This window comes from Selaginella moellendorffii, unplaced genomic scaffold (assembly GCF_000143415.4).
Source record: "Selaginella moellendorffii unplaced genomic scaffold, v1.0 SELMOscaffold_14, whole genome shotgun sequence".
Classification (NCBI taxonomy): Eukaryota; Viridiplantae; Streptophyta; class Lycopodiopsida; order Selaginellales; family Selaginellaceae; genus Selaginella; species Selaginella moellendorffii.
In genome coordinates, this window is record NW_003314275.1 from 1,012,172 (window position 1) to 1,032,300 (window position 20,129).

The 20,129-nt window shown below is 47.6% G+C and overlaps 5 protein-coding genes and 1 long non-coding RNA gene across 9 annotated transcripts; 3 read left to right on the forward strand and 3 right to left on the reverse strand.

Moving 5' to 3' along the window:
• Window positions 1–5: 5 nt before the first annotated feature.
• On the reverse strand, window positions 6–4,096 carry LOC9646621 (E3 SUMO-protein ligase SIZ1). 2 transcript variants are annotated; one of them, XR_002992414.1, is made up of 18 exons: window positions 3,781–4,096; window positions 3,640–3,720; window positions 3,506–3,572; window positions 3,374–3,434; window positions 3,161–3,314; window positions 2,964–3,097; window positions 2,828–2,899; window positions 2,687–2,774; window positions 2,562–2,637; window positions 2,438–2,511; window positions 2,272–2,379; window positions 2,048–2,209; window positions 1,881–1,985; window positions 1,743–1,823; window positions 587–1,688; window positions 249–400; window positions 142–185; window positions 6–79 (listed from the first exon to the last, which is right to left on the reverse strand). XR_002992414.1 is itself a non-coding variant. In XM_024675320.1 (17 exons), the coding sequence occupies exons 1-16, from the start codon at window positions 3,802–3,804 to the stop codon at window positions 291–293; spliced, it is 2,499 nt and encodes an 832-aa protein (XP_024531088.1). In that variant the 5' UTR covers window positions 3,805–4,096; the 3' UTR covers window positions 14–185; window positions 249–290. The 2 variants fall into 2 exon arrangements, 1 of the variants encoding a protein (XP_024531088.1); XM_024675320.1 differs by having other exon boundaries at window positions 14–185.
• A 492-nt stretch (window positions 4,097–4,588) lies between these two features.
• Window positions 4,589–7,241, forward strand: LOC9632183 (L-type lectin-domain containing receptor kinase S.4). 2 transcript variants are annotated; one of them, XM_024675321.1, is made up of 2 exons: window positions 4,589–5,024; window positions 5,103–7,241. In XM_024675321.1, exons 1-2 carry the CDS (start codon window positions 5,009–5,011, stop codon window positions 7,169–7,171), a joined length of 2,085 nt encoding a protein of 694 aa, XP_024531089.1. In that variant the 5' UTR covers window positions 4,589–5,008; the 3' UTR covers window positions 7,172–7,241. The 2 variants fall into 2 exon arrangements, with proteins under 2 accessions (XP_024531089.1, XP_024531090.1); XM_024675322.1 differs by having other exon boundaries at window positions 4,590–5,024; window positions 5,108–7,241.
• On the reverse strand, window positions 7,229–10,068 carry LOC9646622 (protein KINESIN LIGHT CHAIN-RELATED 1). Its single transcript, XM_002970435.2, has 6 exons — window positions 9,967–10,068; window positions 9,810–9,898; window positions 8,632–9,668; window positions 7,684–8,558; window positions 7,402–7,632; window positions 7,229–7,351 (listed from the first exon to the last, which is right to left on the reverse strand). Exons 3-5 carry the CDS (start codon window positions 9,637–9,639, stop codon window positions 7,434–7,436), a joined length of 2,082 nt encoding a protein of 693 aa, XP_002970481.2. The 5' UTR covers window positions 9,640–9,668; window positions 9,810–9,898; window positions 9,967–10,068; the 3' UTR covers window positions 7,229–7,351; window positions 7,402–7,433.
• Window positions 10,069–10,169: 101 nt separating this feature from the next.
• Window positions 10,170–12,002, forward strand: LOC9632184. Of its 2 annotated transcripts, XM_024675396.1 has the most exons (6): window positions 10,170–10,580; window positions 10,648–10,873; window positions 10,957–11,213; window positions 11,264–11,456; window positions 11,514–11,743; window positions 11,795–12,002. In XM_024675396.1, exons 1-6 carry the CDS (start codon window positions 10,201–10,203, stop codon window positions 11,967–11,969), a joined length of 1,461 nt encoding a protein of 486 aa, XP_024531164.1. In that variant the 5' UTR covers window positions 10,170–10,200; the 3' UTR covers window positions 11,970–12,002. The 2 variants fall into 2 exon arrangements, with proteins under 2 accessions (XP_024531164.1, XP_024531165.1); XM_024675397.1 differs by lacking the exon at window positions 11,795–12,002 and having other exon boundaries at window positions 11,504–11,736.
• Window positions 11,938–13,076, reverse strand: LOC9646623 (momilactone A synthase). The gene is made up of 2 exons (XM_002970436.2): window positions 12,923–13,076; window positions 11,938–12,868 (listed from the first exon to the last, which is right to left on the reverse strand). Exons 1-2 carry the CDS (start codon window positions 13,045–13,047, stop codon window positions 12,046–12,048), a joined length of 948 nt encoding a protein of 315 aa, XP_002970482.2. The 5' UTR covers window positions 13,048–13,076; the 3' UTR covers window positions 11,938–12,045.
• An 11-nt stretch (window positions 13,077–13,087) lies between these two features.
• On the forward strand, window positions 13,088–13,737 carry LOC112346423. Its single transcript, XR_002992416.1, has 2 exons — window positions 13,088–13,208; window positions 13,266–13,737. It is a non-coding gene; the product is annotated as an uncharacterized LOC112346423 (long non-coding RNA).
• Window positions 13,738–20,129: the final 6,392 nt, after the last annotated feature.

Genomic DNA, 20,129 nt, shown 5'->3' on the forward strand with positions numbered 1-20,129 from the left:
GGTAGACAAGGAAAAAAAAGAATAGTTTTCATTGATTATGTGCCGTTAGCTTGCATGCCGCAGCAGCTTGCAAAAATATCTACAATCACAAGAGGGGAGGTGTAGTTTACAGTGGCACAAAAGGGAAGAAGCCTCTCTTACCTCGCTCGATCGATGGAGAAAAACACGACTTGGCGTCTTTCTCTCTGGAAGAACACACTCAAAGTGAGCAAACGAGAAGAGTTACGAATGCAAAGAGACACACATACCTGATGAGCTCGATCGACGCGGCGAAACCTTCCACTCCATCTTCACTCGGACTGGGATTCAGCTCGAAAGTAGCTACGTTGTCGAGATAAGTGCTGGTTCCTTCGCGAATGACCAGCTCCATTATTGTTGTTTAGACCGAGAAGAACCGTCGCTGTTACAAAACCACACGCTAATCAGAAAGAGCCAAGCCAATGCAACGAAAACACGAGAGAGCAACACGAAGCAAGCAAAGAAGAGAAGATTTTCATACAAGGGTTTGCAAGTGAATCATGCAACCGAAAACACGAGAGAACTAAAGAGAAGAAAGCAAGAAGAACGAAAGGTAGAGTTTTCATACCTGTGTTTGCAAGTGAATCCAGGCGCTCCCTTGCTGGCCTGGTATACTCACGAGAAGAAGACAATGGAAGGCCTAGTCCAGTGTTATCGTTGGCGGCGTTGAGAACGTTGTCACCACCACCAAGGCTCAGCGAGAACCAATCTTCATCCAGCTGCTCACCAGGAGAGATCGCCGGATTTTGCAACGTCTGCCGCTGCTCCCTCGCCGGCTGTGGCGGCAGAAACAGCCGAAAGCCCGACTTTGATGGCCCCGTATCGTCGCCGCCACCATCTTCGTCCATCTCGTAAGCTTGGTACGCGAAGTCGAGCTCCGAGTTTTTGGCTTGCCGCGCGGGACCGGCAGCGTCAAAAAAACTGTAAGGAACTTCCTGCGATGGCTGCGACCATAGCGAGCTCTCGAGCGGCATTCCCATGCCGCCGCCACCACCACCACCATCTGAGCCTGTGTGTCTCGAGGAGCTATGTCGTCCTCGAGCTCCACCTGTAGCCCCGTTAGCTAGTCTATCCTTGTTCTTCCCACTGCCACCATAGCTGCTTGAAGGAGCGGCACCACCGTTGTGCTGCTGCTTGCCATTGTTGTAAGGTCCACCAGGCGAGCCCGACTCTTCATCCGAATCACTAAGAACTATTACATCTCCGGCACTGGCAGGAGCTTCATCTACGAGTGTGGCCTTGCTCTTCTTCCACGCGTTGATAGCCAGGCCTCCTCCAGCCCGCAAGCCCGCCTCGTTGTCTCCCGTGTAGTCTTTGGAGTATGGTTCCTGGTTCACGCTTCTTTCGTCGTCCTCGTTGTTTGTGTCCGTGGCGCTGGTGCTACGTGAGTAGGACGGCTCCTTCGGCTTGGGGATGGCCCCGCCAGACGGTCTCAGCACGGCCCAGCTACCGTCGTGTGCTCTCTTCATGCCAATCTTTAACGGTGGTCTTCCTTGAGACACGCCCTCCTCTTGTTTCACTGTAGCCTTGTGGAAGCCGTTTGCTAGCACCGGTGTGCCATCCGGACTTCGCCATGGTTGTCTGGACACTGTCTCGCCTTCAAGCTTTGGCCGCCACGAACCATCAGCCTTAAGTTCCACTTCCTTGATGTCCTCTCCATAGTCTTTCATCTGTGCATATGTAGATAACGTAAAGGAGATGTTTAAGTGAAAACAGTCTCTCACCGCATGAGTGATGCGATTGAAAAAAGGATCAATGATGAGCTGATCAAGAGAGTAATTCTTCATACACACAGGACATTGCCACTGTACAAAACCAAAACGTCAAAACAGTAAGGAGAGGGTAAGGCACATTAAACGAACCTTTCGTGCTCTTTGATTAAGCTCAACAAATGTCTTCAAGTCGAAGCCGCCCATATGAGCACATGGTTTAAAGCGGCCAGCGATATGTATCCGAGAACCACTCATCTGAAACACTCTATATCAGCACTTGACAAAGAAATAGAACAAAGAAAGCAACAAAAACTTACAGGACAACTCAAATTCATAGTCACGGAGTCGGCAACAACTTCAAGATCGCTATCATCGTCATCGCCGGCATCGCTTGCACCGCCATCTATACAACGACGGACACGAGCCAGGGCCTCCTCGAAAGATTCGCCACGGGCAGCACTCGGGATCAAACTCATCACCTGCAAATAAAAATATCATTAGTATGTCAAAAAGCCTTCGTTTCATCATTTCATCAATAAACCTGCTCGACACTAAGGCGACGAATGATGCGAACGCCCATACAAAAAGGCCGGGCATCACACGCTGACAGCGAGATCCTGTTCGTGCCCTCTCTGGTACAGGCAGTTATCTGCAAAATATGCCTCATATTAATACCAAGATCGAAAGAAAATGGAAAAGTTGCCCACCCCTGGACCGTCATCTCGGCCATTTGCACCAAGCAACTGCTTCGCGGCTCTTGTAGTTACCCTGACAACGACACCTGATAATCAAATGTCAATGCGAGAACTAAAAACTCAAGGGTCAGAATACCATTGACGCGAAGCTCCGCACAGTCTGGCCAGTGCATTCGAAACGGAACTTTGTCATTGAGGAGAAGACACCACACCTAAACAGAAGCACGTAAGTATTACCAATTATACTCTAGAAACAAAGACCTGAAGGTCGTGGTTTGGTTTATGCAGGTTTTCTCGATCAGCCTTTGATAAAATAAAAGTCTTCTCCAGGGAATGCAAAGGAGACGCCCTGACATCAGGAAGGGTATAAAAAATCTGATTGACATTCTCAAGCCAACATACCCTTCCATCTGAAGAGCCGCTGGAGCGTAAAACTTAGCTGCAGGCAACGGTTGCGATAACGTAACACAAAAACTGCACAATCAAGTAACCATGTCAGAGCTTGCATCTCAAACAAATAAAGAAAGCAAAACTTAACGGATCTCCATAATTAATCCTGCAAATTTCACAGTAGAATTGCGATGGAACATCGGGCTCGACACCCTCGGCTGCATTCTCAGGAATCACCACGCAGTTAAGGTGCTGCCACACTTTGCAGGCTTGGTTGTCACACTGCAAAAGAAGAAGAGCAAGCATTTGTCAAGTAAAAAAGGAATCCAAAAACTATTCCAAAACCTGGATCATAGTTCCAGTATCCAGCGAACTCCCACACGGACATCGATTCTCAGTTTCATCCGGTTCATCCGATCGACCGGCACTCACAGACACAGCACCGGAGAAATTCCTGTGTCCGGAAGCCAACTCCACAGCTCCCGATCCCCGCAACTTCCTGCAACTCCAAAAACATACGTAAGAACTCAATCGTCGTGAGAGTAAAACACAAAGCACCTATAGATGTCATCTATAACTTGCGCTGCGATAGAGCTTCTATTTCCGTCAGGCTTGAAACCTGGGAATGCAAAGAAGTGAGCTTTAAGAACGAGGAAGAAAGAAAAAAAGACGAAGAAAAGAAATTCAAACCTTTTTGGACTGGGTGTTGCTGCCACTCGGAAGGAACAAGCACCGCGAGAACTTTGTCCATAAGAACCTAGGGTAGAAATGGAGCTCGTAATCGAAAGAAGCAAACCAAATCCTAGATCGGTGAGAAACGATACCTGTTTCTTCCCCTGCTTGGGAAGCCCGAGCCTGGTGAGAACATCCTTGAGCTCCTTGATTCGAAATGAGGCCAATTGCGTCTGGACGATCGATCACACGATGCATAGTATCACTCGAGGAGAATAGCTCCGAGATTTTACCTTGCAACGCGCTAAATCACCCATGGATTGCCCCTAGTCGCGCGAAATGCGCCCCCACGCATGCATTCCTGGCCCCGCACACGACGAATTCTTCCTCATAGCTCCATGGCCGAGCGCAAAAAACCCTAAAAGAGAGCGCGCTGCCACCGGCCACGGCGACGCCCTCCCACCGCGGCTCCTCCGCGAATTCGCAAACCCTAAGCTCTGCGTGGGCAGCAGCAGCGAGCGCTTTGCCCCCCCCAAACAACAAAGGCACGGGCGCCGGGTTCATGTGACGGGCTGACGGCCAGAATTTGGCCGTCGCGTGACTGGGGTGACGGGCGCGGCCGACGAGAAAATAAAACGATCTCGTGTTCGATTCATTTACATTCGTCCACGTCACTCCTTAAATGCCATTGGCCGGAATATTTCTTCCCCGGCATATTCCGCCGAAGATTCAGTCCACAGTCAAAAGGCATATTCTTTGAAAGTAAAACCCAAAACATGACGGAATATTTTATTAAGCTAGGTACACTTAGAAAGACATATTCTGTCAAAGTACGGAGAAAGAAGGGAATATTTTATTAGGTCATGGTAACGCTAAACGGAATAGTACACAGAATAAACTTTAAAAGAATATTCTGTCAAAGTACGGACACTTTATCAAAGATTTCGTTTATTCGTTTATAGCGTCATTTTCACGGCATCACGCCCGCCCTCGATACAAGACAACAAACAAACCTGGCTCTGCGTTCCCACTGTGCCGCCAGTTAAATCAAGAGGAGGGGGAATTGTTAACTTACCCCAGGGGGTTTAATTAGCACGAATTCCCATTCAAGAGTAGCGAGCATCATCCGGATGAAAGGACGATCCCATTTTGATCGATCGGCCCATGGATGAGAAAAGAAAGATTTCTCGCCTCCAGGCTCCATCGGCATTGCTTAAACAATTCGCTGATGCGATCGTTCTCGGGATTCTTGGCGCCATCTAGTCAAGGCTGGATCGCTGGATCCCTAGGTATCGCTCCAAGAATCCTTCACGCAAGCGCGGGGCTCGGCTATGGATGCGTCAATAATCCAGCAGCAGCGCTTCCAGTCGAACTATCGCGTTCTTGGCGAGGATTGAGCGGCCCGGCTATGGATGCGTCGATAATCCGGCTCTCTTTCTTTCAGCAGCGCTTCCAGTCGAAATATCGCGTTCCTGGCGAGGATTGAGCGGCCGCCTGGCCAGGAATCGTCGAGCAATCGCAATGCAGGCACGCCAAGGTACCGGTAGCGCTAGCTCTAGCAATCTCGTGTTTCTTCTCGCCGGGGTAGTAATCTCAGCTCTAGCGTCGGCGACAGGGCAGGACAGGGCTGGGGCATCGATCCAGCTCCCAGCGCTGGGCCCGGAATCCATGGTGTTCATGGGAAACGCGAGCTTCGGCCGCACAGGCCAGATCGAGCTCAACAGCCCGATGCTCGGCAGCGCCGCCGCCACGACGCCAACACTCAGCAGTGGCAGAGCGCTCTTCAATCTCCCGCTCCAGATGCTCAATCCATCCGCGAGCTTCGAGACCTCTTTCACTTTCTCTACGATCCAGGGAAGCTCTTTCTTCTTCGTTATTGTTCCAAACAACCAGGAGCTCGCTACTCTCCACGGACTCTCGGTGCGATTCACGACCGCCAACAACACCATCGCCGTGTGGTCCTCGTCGCGAAATCTGGCCACCACCGTGGCGGAGTTTGATCTGGGGCTGGAATCCAGGCGGACGTTCGTGTGGATTTCTTACGACTCGAGGAGGCACCGGGTGGAGATCCGAGCTAGCAACTTCTCGGTTTTGGCGGCTCCTCCACTTCCAGTGATCGCCCTCGGACTGGATCTCTCGGCCCGGGTGGTCAATCAGTTCATGTACGTGGGATTCTCGGCCTCGTCCACTCTGCTGGCCGCCAAGAGCACCATCTGCGCCTGGAACTTCACGAGCTGGGTTCCCGATCCGTCAGTCCACCCGGATCCCGCCACTCTCGACTCGGCTGCTTTGGATTCTTCCTCCAAGAGCTCCTCTGCCAGGTTGAGGAAGAACTTGGCCGCTGCTGGGATCGCCGTGACTGCTCTGGTGGTCTTCGTCGTGGCGGCAGTGGTGGTCGTGAGGATCATGAGAAACAGCGCCAGCCACCACGCCAGGAAGAAATTCTCGAGGACCACCGACCGGAAGCTGGATCCAGAAGTGGGCGATGATCAGTCGATGGCGAAGTTTTCGTATAAACAGCTCGTCTCGGCCACCAACGCCTTTGATCTCAGACACAAGCTCGGGCCACCGGCGACCAGCCAGTGCTACCGCGGAGTTTTGTCCGACTCCATCGTAGCGATCAAGGTGGTGTCCGATAGTAACTCTCTCGTGGAAGAATCGCTCAAGCTCGTCTTGGAGCTGGCCAGCCTCCGGCACAGGAACCTCGTCAACTTGCTGGGCTGGTGTAGCAACAAAACCACAGCCGAGCAGCGATCATCCTTCCTCGTCTACGAGTTCATCCCGAATGGCTCCCTGGACGAGCACCTCTTCTCGAGCAGCACCAAGAGCAATCCTCTGCCGTGGTCGCATCGTCACAAGGTCGCGTGTGGAGTGGCCCAAGCTCTCGACCACCTCCACTCGCGAGGCCTTGCGCATGGCAACGTAAAGTCGAGCAACGTGATGCTGGACGCCAACTTCACTGCTCGCCTTGGCGACTATAGCTTGAAGAACAGAGGCACCGGCAAAGCTGGGGGTGCTGAGCAGCCTCTCGCTGGATCCATGATCGTTGCTGGGACTTTCGGATACGTTGCTCCCGAGGCCGTGCAAACCGGACGACCGACGAGCCGAGCTGACGTCTTCGCGTTTGGAGCCGTGGTCCTGGAACTCGTCTGTGGACGAAGAGCTCTAGAGACGAGCAGCTCCGGTGAGATTGGCGACGAGCAGCGCAGCAAAGTCGGAGAAGATAGAGCTGCCGATGGTGGTGACCAGAATTCGTCGTCCGGTGCTACTGTTCTAGTCGATCGAGTCCGGGAAGTGTTGAGCAGCAACAGCCATGGCAGCGATTTCAAGAAATCGATAGAGCTGGAGAAGGTGGTGGACGTGAAGCTCGCGGGGCTTTACGACGTGTCCGAGATGGAGGTGCTCGTTTCACTGGGGCTGGCGTGCTCGGACTTGGACCCGGAGAGGAGGCCGGCGATGGAGACGGTAGTGAAAATGCTGGCGGGGGAGATCCCCGTTCCGTCACCTCGGCTTCTCCTCTCTTCTTCGCCTTCTCCTTCCTCCATCGAGAGCAAGGATCGATCGAGCAAGAAGGATCGTAAGATGAAGGGCGCCGCCGAGCAGCAAAGGAGGCCCATCGAAGAGCTGCTGGCGATGAAAGATTTTGGAAGCTTGTTTGCTGCTGATAATGACTCGGCAGTTTGAGAGGATCGAGAGAGACGATTTCGTTTGTCTGTACAACAAGCTTTTTGGAAGAATAGAGAATTTTGAAGTACCTTGATGAGTCGATCAAGTATATAGTAGAGAGTACCAAGCCACAATATAGCTCGCCAACACAAAGAATGCTATAGAACCAAAACCACGCACGAGAGGTAAAAAAAATACCTGGAAGAACAAAAACCATGAGAACTACCAAAACTCTCGCGATCACGTACTTTACAAGAGAGGAAAGAAAGCTTTCGTCCTCTTAAGTGATGGCTGCCTCGGGATTTGGAAGTAGCAAGAGCTCTTCCAGCGTGCTTGTTTTTCGTGCTCGGCTCCTTCCCACGCCTTTGAGCAATGCCAATAGCCTCTCCCGGTCTCGTGCTACATCCGGATGAACAGTTCCCAGGAGCTCTTCTTTGATTTCCACAACGTTTTCCAGAAGAGCGATTGCATCGTTAACTCTGAAGCAAAAAAAAACAAAACTTAGACGGGAAAGCAAGGAGAATACAAACCTTCCAAGAGCGTCGTAACACCCAGCGAGATTGCTAGACACCGCCAGTGTCTCCGCGTGATGAGGTCCAACAGCTTTCTCCAGTATTCTCTTTGCTTCTTCGAAGTGCTTCACCGCATTGTCGAGCTGCTGAAGTTCCACGCTTGCCAGGGCCAGCTGATTAAACAGGACGCCCAGGAATGTCGTCTCTCTGTCCGTCCCGAACTTGAGCTTTAGTATAGCGCTGTTGAAAGCAGTGTATGCCTCCGAGAATTTTCCCATTACGTAGAGGAGAACTCCCATCTGTGCCTCCACGCCTGCGGCAGCACTTTGCTCCCCGGGAGCAAGCTGTAAGATGTCCAGTGCTCTCTTCAGTAGCGACAATGCCTGCTCGCGTTCTCCCATAGCTTCGTAAACACCCGCAACCTCGACCAAACCACTTGAAAGTTCATGCCCGGCGTTGTTCTTCCCGAAAATCTTCAATGCATTCTCGCAGTAAGTCTTGGCTTCCCGTTGTCTTCCTGTCTTTAGGTAGAGGTCCGCGAGGCTCACGTAAACAGCGGCAACAGCAGTATGGGAGTCTCCCTTGGCCGACTTCAGAATTGTGAGAGCTTTCTGGTACGAGAAAACCGCCTCGTCGTAGCGACCAAGAGCAAAATAAGCCTCTCCAATGCTGCAGTCGACTGAGGCAACGTCCAGATCCTGGCCATTACAGCTCAACGTTGTGCTTGCCAGTACCAAATGCTCTAAAGCCATCTCGTGTTCACCTTTCCCTGCGTGTATTAATGCCATGAGCTTTCTGTCTATGGCTTCGTCCACTGAACCGGCAGGGCTGTGTTGGCTGTGTATGTCAAGGACGTGCTTGCAAAGCTGTTGAGCTTCGTCAAATTGCATCACCTGGACAGGAGATAAAAAATATATAATTAGAAAATCGAAAACTAAGAACTCGAAAAATGAGAGGAGAGCTTACCTGAAGATGAGCTTCTGATAAGTATCGGCAAGTCTCTGCAACTCGTGGATCCATGTCTCCAAGCACCTGCTTTTGCACGTCCAATGCGTTGTGATAGGAAGCCAGAGCCATTTCGTGCTTTCCTACGAGGGAAAGCGTATCACCAAGCTGCATATGCCCGGCGAAAACAGCCAGTGCGTGCTCCGACCCCTGATCTACGCTGGGAATGAGCAAGGAGCTCTCCAGCACCTTGATCGCTTCGTCGTAACGACCGAGCCGGCAATACCCCGCAGCTACAATGTGTAGACATAGCACCAGCTCCAAGTTGGCCACCTCGCCATCTTCTTTCTCGAACAAAGTCGCGGCTCGAGACGCGTAATCTATAGCTTTGAGCGGATTGTCCCCGGCGATATGGCTTGCTCTTGCCAGCCTCAGGAGGTTCAGAGCGTTGCTGTTCACGAGCTTCGGGTGATGCTGCTGCTGTGTCTCTTGTTCATCCAGACCAGCATCACTTTCGACGGCCTCCTGTTCCAGCTGTTTGCTTGGTTCCTTTGGTGGGGAATCACTCTTGATCGACTTTCGAGTTAAAGGCTTGCTCGGCGACTTTTGCTTTCTTGGAGGCGTCGGAGGACTTGCTCGAACCGGCGGTTTCTTGTCCAGAGAGTTTCTAAGACGAGAATTCACCGAACCTTTCGCCTGGCTGGGAAACTTGGCTTCCGCTGGGTTCTCTCTCGAAACAGCTTCACTTTCCTCCGGCGATATAGCTGGATTCTCGGCACTCGACTCCACGACGTCATTAAGTTCCTGAGAGCCCTCGTTTTCGTCGTGACTACCAGGCGCAATTGCTTCACTGTCAGAAGGAGCCGTGGAATTTTTACCGGCGGGAGAATTCCTTCCAGCGCTGATCTTCATTGCCTCGTTGCTGCTAGCGTTGGAAGCTTTGTTCTTCGTCTCTTCTTTCCCTTTGACACCTTTGCGGCCGGGCGGAGAGGCCGCCTTACGTGCATTGTCCGTTACTAAGCTCGGCATCCTCCCCTTCTTTTAGAAAATCTTAGAACCTATTAAATTCCAGAGAAAGAGAACTAACGTTAGGAAAGAACACCTACCTAGGAGGAAGACAAAGAAGAATTCCTACTAGAGCTTGCAATCTAATTCATTCCTACAGCCTTGCAAAGAATTTCAAGAAATCTCACGCTCACCTCTCCGGCAGGAGCTCCAACGCTCGAACCACGACGCACATTGCGCGAATTTTCAAGGCGATTCAATCGATTTGACGCCCGAGTGGAATCTGGCATTGGCGTGGTAGATCAGCCCCAGAGCAGCGAGAAATCCTGGAACTAGGGAGAGATTTCTTACCTAGAAGACGAGCGCTCTATCAGACAGTGCGCTCCAATTTTTCCCCGTTCTAGACCCTACATTCTCACACACACAAGCGCCTCAAAAGCTAGGCGCTAATTAATCACTGGCTAACGTTACTCCACATGCGCTTTAATGCTAAACATTCGCAGTATATACCCCCACGGTGCCAGTATTCCACCGCGATTAGGGTTCTTCGAGAGTGTCGAGCGATGGCGGAGGAGCTGGAGGACAATGCAGCAGGGCGGAAGGTATGATTCTCGTAGATTACGCGAGATGGAGCTTCAATCGGGCAGAGCGGCTGCCTTGGCGAGCCGGATGAGCGCCGCCGGTGGTGGATTTTCGAGCATGAGATTAGTTCTTGGGCACAGAGATTTTGCGCTGCTTGGGCAATGCGGCGTCTCAATCGGCCGCGGCAGGAAGAGGATTGACAGGAAGTATGGGTGCGATGGCGTAGCCGGTATTAGCAGTGCATTGTCCATGGATTGGAGGCCAGCATTCGATGAAGTGCTGCTCATGTCTAGCGTGCTACTTGCTTATGTTGCTGGTGTTGTGAGACCTTTTGCGGGGCTCACTGGGAAGAAAGCGTTGGAGCTGCCGGTTTCTACTGGATCGTAAGTAGCGTGAAGTTCTTGCCTTTCGATACTAAGAACGTTTTTTTCTTCTTTGTGTGTTAAATAGCATTGCTGAGAATGATCAGCAGAAGCAAATTCGTGTTAGCAACAGCGACTTCGTGTGGGATACTATGAGCCGAAAGCTCGTCGAGGCCATTTCTACAGTGGAGGCTGGCGCCATGGACGTTTCCTCGACGCCACTTACTTCCAATCCATCACTATGCTTGCAAGCGCTAGCTTATGGTCCGAGGCTCCGGCTCCTTCTGGCAGCGCTGTCGCTACTACGCAACGAGGCAGGCATTGACACTTACCTTTCAAGTAACTAGTTTGGTTGTGTGGATTTTGGATCTGACAAACGGCTGTTTTGTGGTTTCAGGCTAGCAGCAGGGAGATATCCTTGGAGGACGTATGTAGCATGGTTGGGCCTGTATGCAGGCTTTGGATCTCCCAGGAATTAAGAAAGACTGAAAAGACTTCAGCAGGCTACTTTTCAGGCAGCATGATCAAGACTGAGGATTTAAGTGGCGACGTAGAAACTGAAGCCAAGGAGTATATGTCAACACGCCTTCAAAGAAGCGGAAAAGCCAACCTTTACGCTGATTTCCTTTATCACCAATGCAAAAAGTCATTCAGGTAATCAATGTCTTTGTGGACTTCAATCGTTAGCATTTCTTTTCTTGCAGCTCGAGAACCTTTTCTGATCAGGCCGTGTCTACCAATCTTGCAAACAATGTCCTAGAGGATATCGTGATAGCTATTTCTGACGGGGCAGCTGCTATGTATCTGGGAGCCGTTTCTGGTGTTATTACGGGCTGGCCGACATTACTGCTTCCATCAATCTGCTCTACACGGAGCCTTGAAAGATTTCGAAACGAGGTATGGCAACACGCGAGTTTGTTAAAGATTTAAGTTTGAGCTTTTAGTTTCGTGCAGGTGGCATTGTATCAATGGATTCATTACAACTTCGACTCTGTTGCAGCCATTTACGAAGACCGAGTGGAGCTATGGGGACTCACTGCGAACGCAGGCAAGAACGAACCTGCTGCAAATAAAGCTCAGAAAAAACAGAAGAGAAAACCACTCGAAGGTGTTGACGAGCTGTATTTTGATCGCTTAAGCGTTCGCGTGAGAAGGAGCAAAGAACTGAAAGCTCTATCTGGATGGTAAATGGATTTGTCAATTTGCTATTGTCTTACGAACTGTGCACTTTGCAGGAGGTACTATTACAGCCTGTACATGGAATTCTCTGACGTTGTTGGTCCCCTTCTGCGAATACTGGTGACGAAACTGGGACAAGGTCTGTCGTTCCTGCTCGTCTGCCTTATAGGCAGATCGTTTGGACTCATTTACCAGGGAATAAGGCAGAGTGTGAAGTGGTCTTCAGACTGATTTCATTGCTTAAAGAAACTCGTGAATTTTTTATGAGAAGTTCTTTCATTTGCGACTAAACCTCTTACTTTTCAGCTCACTCGTATGGATTTCTAAAGGGATCGAAAGGCCTCGACGCACTAAGACCTCCATCGAGCACCAGGTTGTGTCCACTTATGTACTTAGCATCTTGACTGCACAGGAACAGCGCGGCATTCGCAACGTCCTCCACTTCTAGCTTGGTTCCTGCAAGCTCTGAGTTGCAAACATATGCTTCTTGAATCTGTTCCGAGGTAAGTGTCGGTTGTAATTTTTGGAGCAGTTTTGTCAGAAGCGGAGTAATGATCCCCACTGGTGATATGCAGTTCACCCGGATTCCGTGGCGTCCAAGTTCGCTGGCTGCGGTCTTGGTGATACCAATAATCGCGTGCTTGCTGATGGTATAGCTGTGGTAAGTTCTCTGTGCTACCACTGCTGATATGCTACACATGTTTAGAATGCAGCGCATGGAGTCCGTGCTGGAGATCATGGCTTTCGCAGCGTGCTTGACACCGAAAAGTGTTCCTTTGACGTTGACACTGCAAACGTGATCGAAACTCGAGGCATCGATATCAGTGATCCGGAGGAACGCTTGCTCAGGTTTGCCTGCGTCTACTACTCCAGCATTGTTAAACATTATATCCAATGTTTTCCCATAGGTGGAAGTGGCAAACTCGACGCAAGCAGATACTTGGTCCTCGCAGCTAACATCACAGTGGAAGTATCGGCTGTTTGGACCAAGATCCTTGACGAGAGCGCTCCCTTTCTCGTCCTGGATGTCCGCAACTACGACTTTGGCACCCTGAGAAGCAAAGAGCTTTGCAGTTGTAGCTCCTATACCACTGGCTCCTCCAGTGATTATAGCAACTCTGCCGTCCAGTCTGTAGAGATCACATAAGGTGAGCATTTTGGTTCTAAAACTGATTCTTGCTTACTTCTTTCCAGGTGTGAAGGAGCTCGCAACTGTGTGGAAAGTTATCTTACGAGAAGTGGAACAAGATCTCGTAGCCAGTCGGAGACGATGAGGAGCTCCCACAAATCGAGCTGTGATACTCGTCATTCCAGCCAGCAAGCAGATAGCCCTCTCGAGGTACGCAAAAGCGAACTTTTATCTGAGTCCTTGGCTTTGTCTTGCCTGGTTTGTCAATGATTCCCTTCTTGTAGTTGGAAGATTCTATTCGGCTAACGGAATGGAGTGGCCATGGCGCTCTTGAATCACATGTAAGTTCCCGTCTATTTTTTTTTTCGATCTTCGGACGATAGCTCGTGCGTGCACAGCTGCGCCAGAGCTCCACGCAAAAATCGAGGAAAATCCTCGGATCGAAGAAACCCATACCTCGAAACACGGCAGGAGCCTCGGCCATGCTGCCAACATATCACTATTGCATTGCATTGGAGACAAGAACAGGCGGATTTCCTGGTCCGCATCTACAACAAGCCACAGAACCGTTACGGTACCACAAAACACATTACTACCAGTTAAACCTTGGTGGAACGAGGAGTGCCATCGGCTTCACACAGCATACAAGCAGGCCAAACTAAGAGGACACTTAGCAGCACAGTCTCTGCGTTGAGATTTCAGGAAAATGGCTAGGGCATGAGCTTGCTTCCACGCTAAATGTTTCAGCATGCTTGGGAAGTGAGGAAAGCTTACTGTATTTTTAGCAAGCATTGCTTTCCAGTGATCACACTCTGGGTTCAATATATCTGCCAGGTGCATGAGCCAGCAACAGTTTTTACTTTCCCAAAATCCACATTGCTGACAATTCTATACCTGATTTTCTTTGATGGATCATTCATGGCATTTGTCCAAATCGAGGAAGCGTGGAATTCGAACACTTAGGGGTGCTCCAAATTACCACAGAACAGATGAAGACAGTGATCCAATCCCTCACATGCATGTCTATGGATTCACTGCCGAGCTATTGCCCCCATCCTCTTGCCAACTTTTCAACGAAATCATCCAACACGGTTTTCCACAGACCTGGAACACAACAACCAATGTACAAGGCTGGAGATCTAGCACCTCCAACTATCATGCCATAATGATCTCAACAATCTTGGTGAAGCTTCTGGCCAAATGTCTGGAGCAACTTCTTGTGAGCTGGACAGAGGACCAAGAATGCAGAGCAAGAGGGCAGGCCACTGCATTTTAGCTGCATCAACCACTTGGTGACGCTGTGTGTAGCCCTTGACAAACTGCATGCACACCTGCGAACCTCAGTGTATGCATGCTATGTCGATAAAGTAAAAGCCTGTGATAAGGTATTGAGGAGGTGACAATTCGCACGACTCCACGAACTAAATGTCCTGCCAAGCTCATCAGGCTCATTTAGAGGCTCTACAAAAACGTAAAAGAAGAAATCCTACAACACACTCTGATCTACTGTGACACAGGTGTTCGACAAGGCTTGCCCCTATCATCCACTCTCTTTGGCCTCTTTATCGATGGGCTGGAAATGTTAATGGCAGGGACACTCCCTCCTTGGTCTTGCTCGCCAGGATCAGCTGCTCATATATGCAAATGACCTGGCCGCTACGCAGCTGGAACTTCAACACCAACTAGGCACCCTCCTGACGCATTTCTGACTCCACAGGCCTTGTAATAAGCATGAGTAAAATGAAGATGATAGTTTTTGGCCCGGACACAGTGAGCAAGTTCCACTTCAAGGAGGAATGGATTGAGCACACGGAGAAATATAAACACCTAGGATACACTGTTGATTGACGTCTCCTATGGAAAACCAGAGTAGAGGAGTGCATTGCATCAGCAGTAAGGGCCAGCACACATCTTCAATCGGATTGCTGCAAAGCCAACATACATAAGGTGGGGTGTCAAACACACTTATTATATGACAAAGGTAACAATGGTGGCCTTGTATGGAGTAGAAAGATAAAGTCCAAACCATGTGGGACAAGCTTGAGCAATCAACAAGTGCTTCATCTCAGCAGAATTTGGGGTCTACAGGCTTTATACCTGATTGTGGTTCTTGAATAAAGATTCTCACTTGGAGATGTTTACATGCAAAATGCTCTCTACAGCCAGAAACTTGCAGACGTAGCAATTGCTGAATCGCAACACATGGCTGAAGCGGCACACTCTCAAGGTATGGATGGCCACCCTAGGCCACGACCTTTCCATATTGATAACAGAATTGATTAAGCAACTTAAGTTTTGGACATGGCAATCCCTCCAACGATGGTGTGAGACCAATGTCCTTTTCATGTGAACACCATTAATCCCATGTGACTTAGACCTTTGCTGCCATGCAATATTTGCCTCTACCCCATATGTTACAAAGAAGTCAAGGACATAGAGCATATGGTCAACATGTGCCCAACCTATGCTCTACTATACCAGCCATGGTCCCCTGAGGTGCAGATCTACACGTAATCCTAGAAGGTGAACTTTGGGCCAAAGAAATCTGTAAATTTCTATGAGATCAAGCACCAATCACATAATAGTTGAGTAAGAGTGACTACACTTCTCACAACGACTAAGTGAGGATCACATTGAGGTTCAAACCCAAGATGCTACAGGAGGTATGGCAGGCAGATTGGTTAAGCCCAAGGTGGGGATAGAAGGCTTAGTGGTAGGAGCCTTAGAGGTGTGAAATTAAAAGTTTTCGAATAATAAATAAAGGAAATATTTATTTAAATGTGATCATGACTTTTAACAAAAATTTGCTAAAATATGGAAATGGAATACAAAAATATGCATATTTATTAGCCCAAAAACCCTAACTTATATATAGAAGTGAGTGGTCCAGATTGAAACTAATTCGACAGTTATCCAAATCCCACTATGCTAATATTAATATATGACATTGTAGATATACACTTAAACCTTATATCATCCCTTTATCTTGGAATGATGGAAAATAATCAGGGTTTTGTACATTAGGAGGAAGCATTGGTAGATCTGAATGTGGTGTTAGTTGTTTATAATCCCTGTATACAAAGTGTTTCAACCATTATATATCCACAATTGTTGGAGGTAGTTTGTTGGATGTCATATTAAACTTTATAAATTTGCGATCCAACTTGCCACAACATTCGATATAATCCCCTTCCAATTGACAGTTGGACGGATTGGAAGAGGGAATAGAGGAATAAAATGGAAATATAAGAGGAAGTAATGGAGAGATAAAAGTGATGGAAACGAAGGTAGAAATATATAGATGAAAATGAACAAAAGTGAAATAGATAGAAAAAATATAAAGAAGTATAAGATAAGGGGGAAACATCTCAAAGTGTTGCAAATGTGGTATAAAAAATTATCTGTTGGTTAGTCCTTTTGGATATTATTTCCTTATTACCACAATAGTAGGATACTTGAACCTTTATCAATTTTTTTTGTTTAAGTGTTAATAAACTTGATTTAGCATCTGTACTTAGCCAAATGAACATAAGGTAAGAACTTCTATGTGTTTCTTATTGAGCATATTTGGCTTGGCTCTTAGTTTTCTTTTGCTTTGTTCTACACTAGTGTGATAAAACCTTTGTGTATTGAGACTAGTCTCTCAATATTGCCAGATAATAGTTTACCATATTTGCTAAACACCTTCGCTATCATGCTTTTTGTATTAGTTTTGTATGGTTCCAATTGCTATTTATATCCCTTTACCCCTTTTGAGGAATGCATACTTTGGGTTTTCACCCCTAGTCTCCCTTAGTACCAAGAGTTAATTTCTAGGACAATTATGAAACATATTAAATATGGAATGATGCTAGATTTTAAATTTGGACATGGAACCAACACCATTGTATTCAAGATAATCTCTATATTCTTTAAATATGCCAAATTAGTAGATCTATACACTTTCCATAGGGGGTTCCAAATATATAGTAGGGAATAGTGGGTAGGTTAGGTATGGTTGACTAATTTGAGGTATAATCTAACTCCCACTTGTGTGCTTGTCTTTGTTTTGCATTTGGATTGGATCAAAACCTAAGTTTCACACCATGTTAGCTGATATAGTATCCATGTCCTCGTGTTAAGCCATTAATATGCTAAAATAGCACTAGACTGTGTTTGGCTTTGTTTTACATGTTGGTTCTGGCAATGAGATGTTGGATGCTCTAGGACTATTCTAACACCGCACTATACTCTTGTCCTTTCTCTCCTTAGGCAGAATGCTCAAAATTCATTCCATGCTTTGGTTCCTTCATTCCTTAGCTGTAAGCTTGGGAGTTTGGAACCGTTCCTTCGTTCAGTGGCCCAAGGCCCTGAACCTCGGGTTCCGCACCACTGTCCTTTGGACACGTGGCATGTGACACGTGGCATCTGTCATGTGGCACAAAGAGGGTTTAGGTTCCACTTCGTGGTGTTATCCTATGGTAAATCACCATAGGATAAAGGGTCAAAACCACAATCAAGTCCAAGACTGACTCTGAGACCGAGTTCGAAACTGAGTCCGAGATCGAGTCCAAGGCCGACTTTGAGACCAAGTTCGAGACCGAGTTTGAGACAAAGTTCAAGACCAAGTCCAAGATCCGAGATTAGGTCTGAGACTGAGTTTGAGATTGAATCCGAGACAGAGTCCAAGGTTGGGTCTAAGATTGAGTTCGAGATCGAGTTTAAAATTGAGTTCGAGGTCAAGTTCGAGATCAAGTTTGAAATCAAGTCCGAAACCGACTTCGAATACTAATATAGGTCATGGGGTGAAAGCCCAAAGCATATGTTTCCCAAAGGGGGGAGGGGGTCCAAAAGTATAGTAGGGATGATGAGGTTTAGGAATTAGTCTTGAAATAACTCTCTATTGGTGCTTCTAAACTGATTTGAAGTTGAGACTGAGGCTTAGGGGCTTTGGGTGGGAGTGAGCATGGACTCGGGTGGTGCCAGAAGGGCCACTTAAAGAAGTGTTTAAAAGTAAATCCCACTCCCGAAAGGGAAACCAACTGTAGTGCTCCTAACTCATGTAAAGTGGTGCCCCACTTGAGTACCTTGTGACTCATTGGTCCTTACCCCTTCCTAGGGGCTTGGGCCTTCCCTTCGGGATGGAAGTAGGGGAGTAGAGACACTCATACCGGGCCATTAAACCATGGTGTTTCCCCCCAGTGCCCCAAAGCAAGTGTTGCACTAAGGCTTAGAATTTAGAGGATCCTATAATCAAGTCTTATTGTACCAAAGGATGTTAAGAAGGCTTGGTGTGTTTGGCTGCTTGTGCCTGCTGAGAATGTAGTTGAACCTTAAGTTCAGTCTAACCTGGGGAGGGGGATTGGGAGAGATTTGGGAATCTATAAATGGATGGCTAACACTCCATTACTCGTGCAATGAGTAGCTGAAACCAAGTAAAACCAAGTAGGAGCTAGTATAATAGGCAGGAACCTTGGCGAGGGAATTTAATTAAGGCCAAGACAGTATTGGTTGAATAGACAAGATAAGCTAGCAAATTGGAAAGGAAAAATTTGTGGCTTACAATTTGGTATCAAAGCTTTTTCCTCAGTTATAGTGAAGGATAGAGGTAGATTGCTGGGAGATGGCAAAGGTAGAGCATAAAAGAACCAATGTGGAGACAAAACCTCCTCTAGAGCTAGAGCCTCCAGTCAAACAACAAGTTATGGATGAGGAATCCTTGCATGAGAAGGACTCTAGTGTGGAAACTTTTAAACAAGAGTCTGGTGGTGAGGTTCAGTTGTCCAAGGTTTGATGGGACGTTCTAGAAGGACAACTGGCACAAACCAATACCCTGCTCAAGACTCTCACACGCAAGCTAAAGCGTGACGAGAAGTGGAAGAAAAAGCAAAAAGTTGTAGATGTTGGCAATGCAAAAGGCGTGGACCCTTTGGCAGGGACTAAGGTGGAATTAAACAAAGTCGAATAAACCAAAATGGAATCAGTCCCTCAAGCAATTCCTAGGTACAAACAAAAGCCCCCACTAATCTTTAAGGGAGTGAATGACTATAAAGTGGTGGAGGTTGGTTTTACGATATAAAGGATTACTTCCAAGCATTGTGGTTACCAAGCTTAGAGAAAGTCCCATATGCAAAACTATACTTAGCAAATAATGCTAAGTCTTGGTAGAGAATAACAGAGGCCAATGAAGGACTAGTGGCCACTTGAGAAATGATGAAGGTGAGAATCCACGCAATTTACATTCCTCCAAATGCTACTCTGCACCTAAGGGATGAGTTGAATAGGCTAAACTTAGACCAGAGTCATTCAAAAGTATATGAATGCATTTATGGCAAAGAGGATACTTGTCACGAACATGGGTGATATGGATGCATTCCATGCCTTCATATCAAGCTTGCAGACCTAGGCTTGAGGGGAGGTGATGTGTTGGAACCCGACCAACTACAAGGAAACATTGAATGCAGCTATTAAGGTGCATTTTAATGATAACCTGCTAAAGGGGAACACAATGGGGTCAGAATCCATGTTTAGCAAAAGGGCCAAACTAAGGGGGATATATGGCAAAGGGAAATTCAAGAAAAGTTTCTTTAAGAATGAGTCCTTAGGGTTTTAGAAAGGCAAATCTGGTGGCTAGTGAGCAAATATGTGGGGGAGAAAAATGAAAAGGGACAAACTCATAGATAAGAAGGTCAAGTCAGCTAGTAGTATGGGAAACAACATATGCTTTAACTATGGTGAGGCATAACACTTTTTGAGAGAATGTCATTACCTAAAAAAGGCCAGAGTCAATATAGACATTAAGTCAGGTGAAAACCAAATTGAGGTACATAATCCAGTCCTTAACTCAAAATTCCTCATTACATAAACAACTTTGGTAGAGAGTCGTTCGCGACATCTACTAGCCATCTAAGGGAAGCTTAGAGGTAACTTTGTTAAGATCCTTACTAACATAGGTATGTCAGATAATTTTTTAGCTACAGACATAATTTGGCAAGCCAAAATAACAATGCAATGGCTGGGCAAACCAAGGATTATAAAGTTTGTTTAAGGTAGCCAAAGCACCAATGAGGTACTTCAACAAGCAAGAGTCAAAATAAGGACATAGAAAGTAGACATGGATTTCACCGTGTTGAACATAGTGGGATTTAATATGATCTTCAGGATGAATTGGTTCAATCAGTTTGTGGTAGCCCTAGATGGATAAGATAGAAACCTTGTGATATTGGCAAATTCCTAGGGAAAATGATCTAGGGTGGAAGCCCAGGATCTAAAGGTAGGGCAAT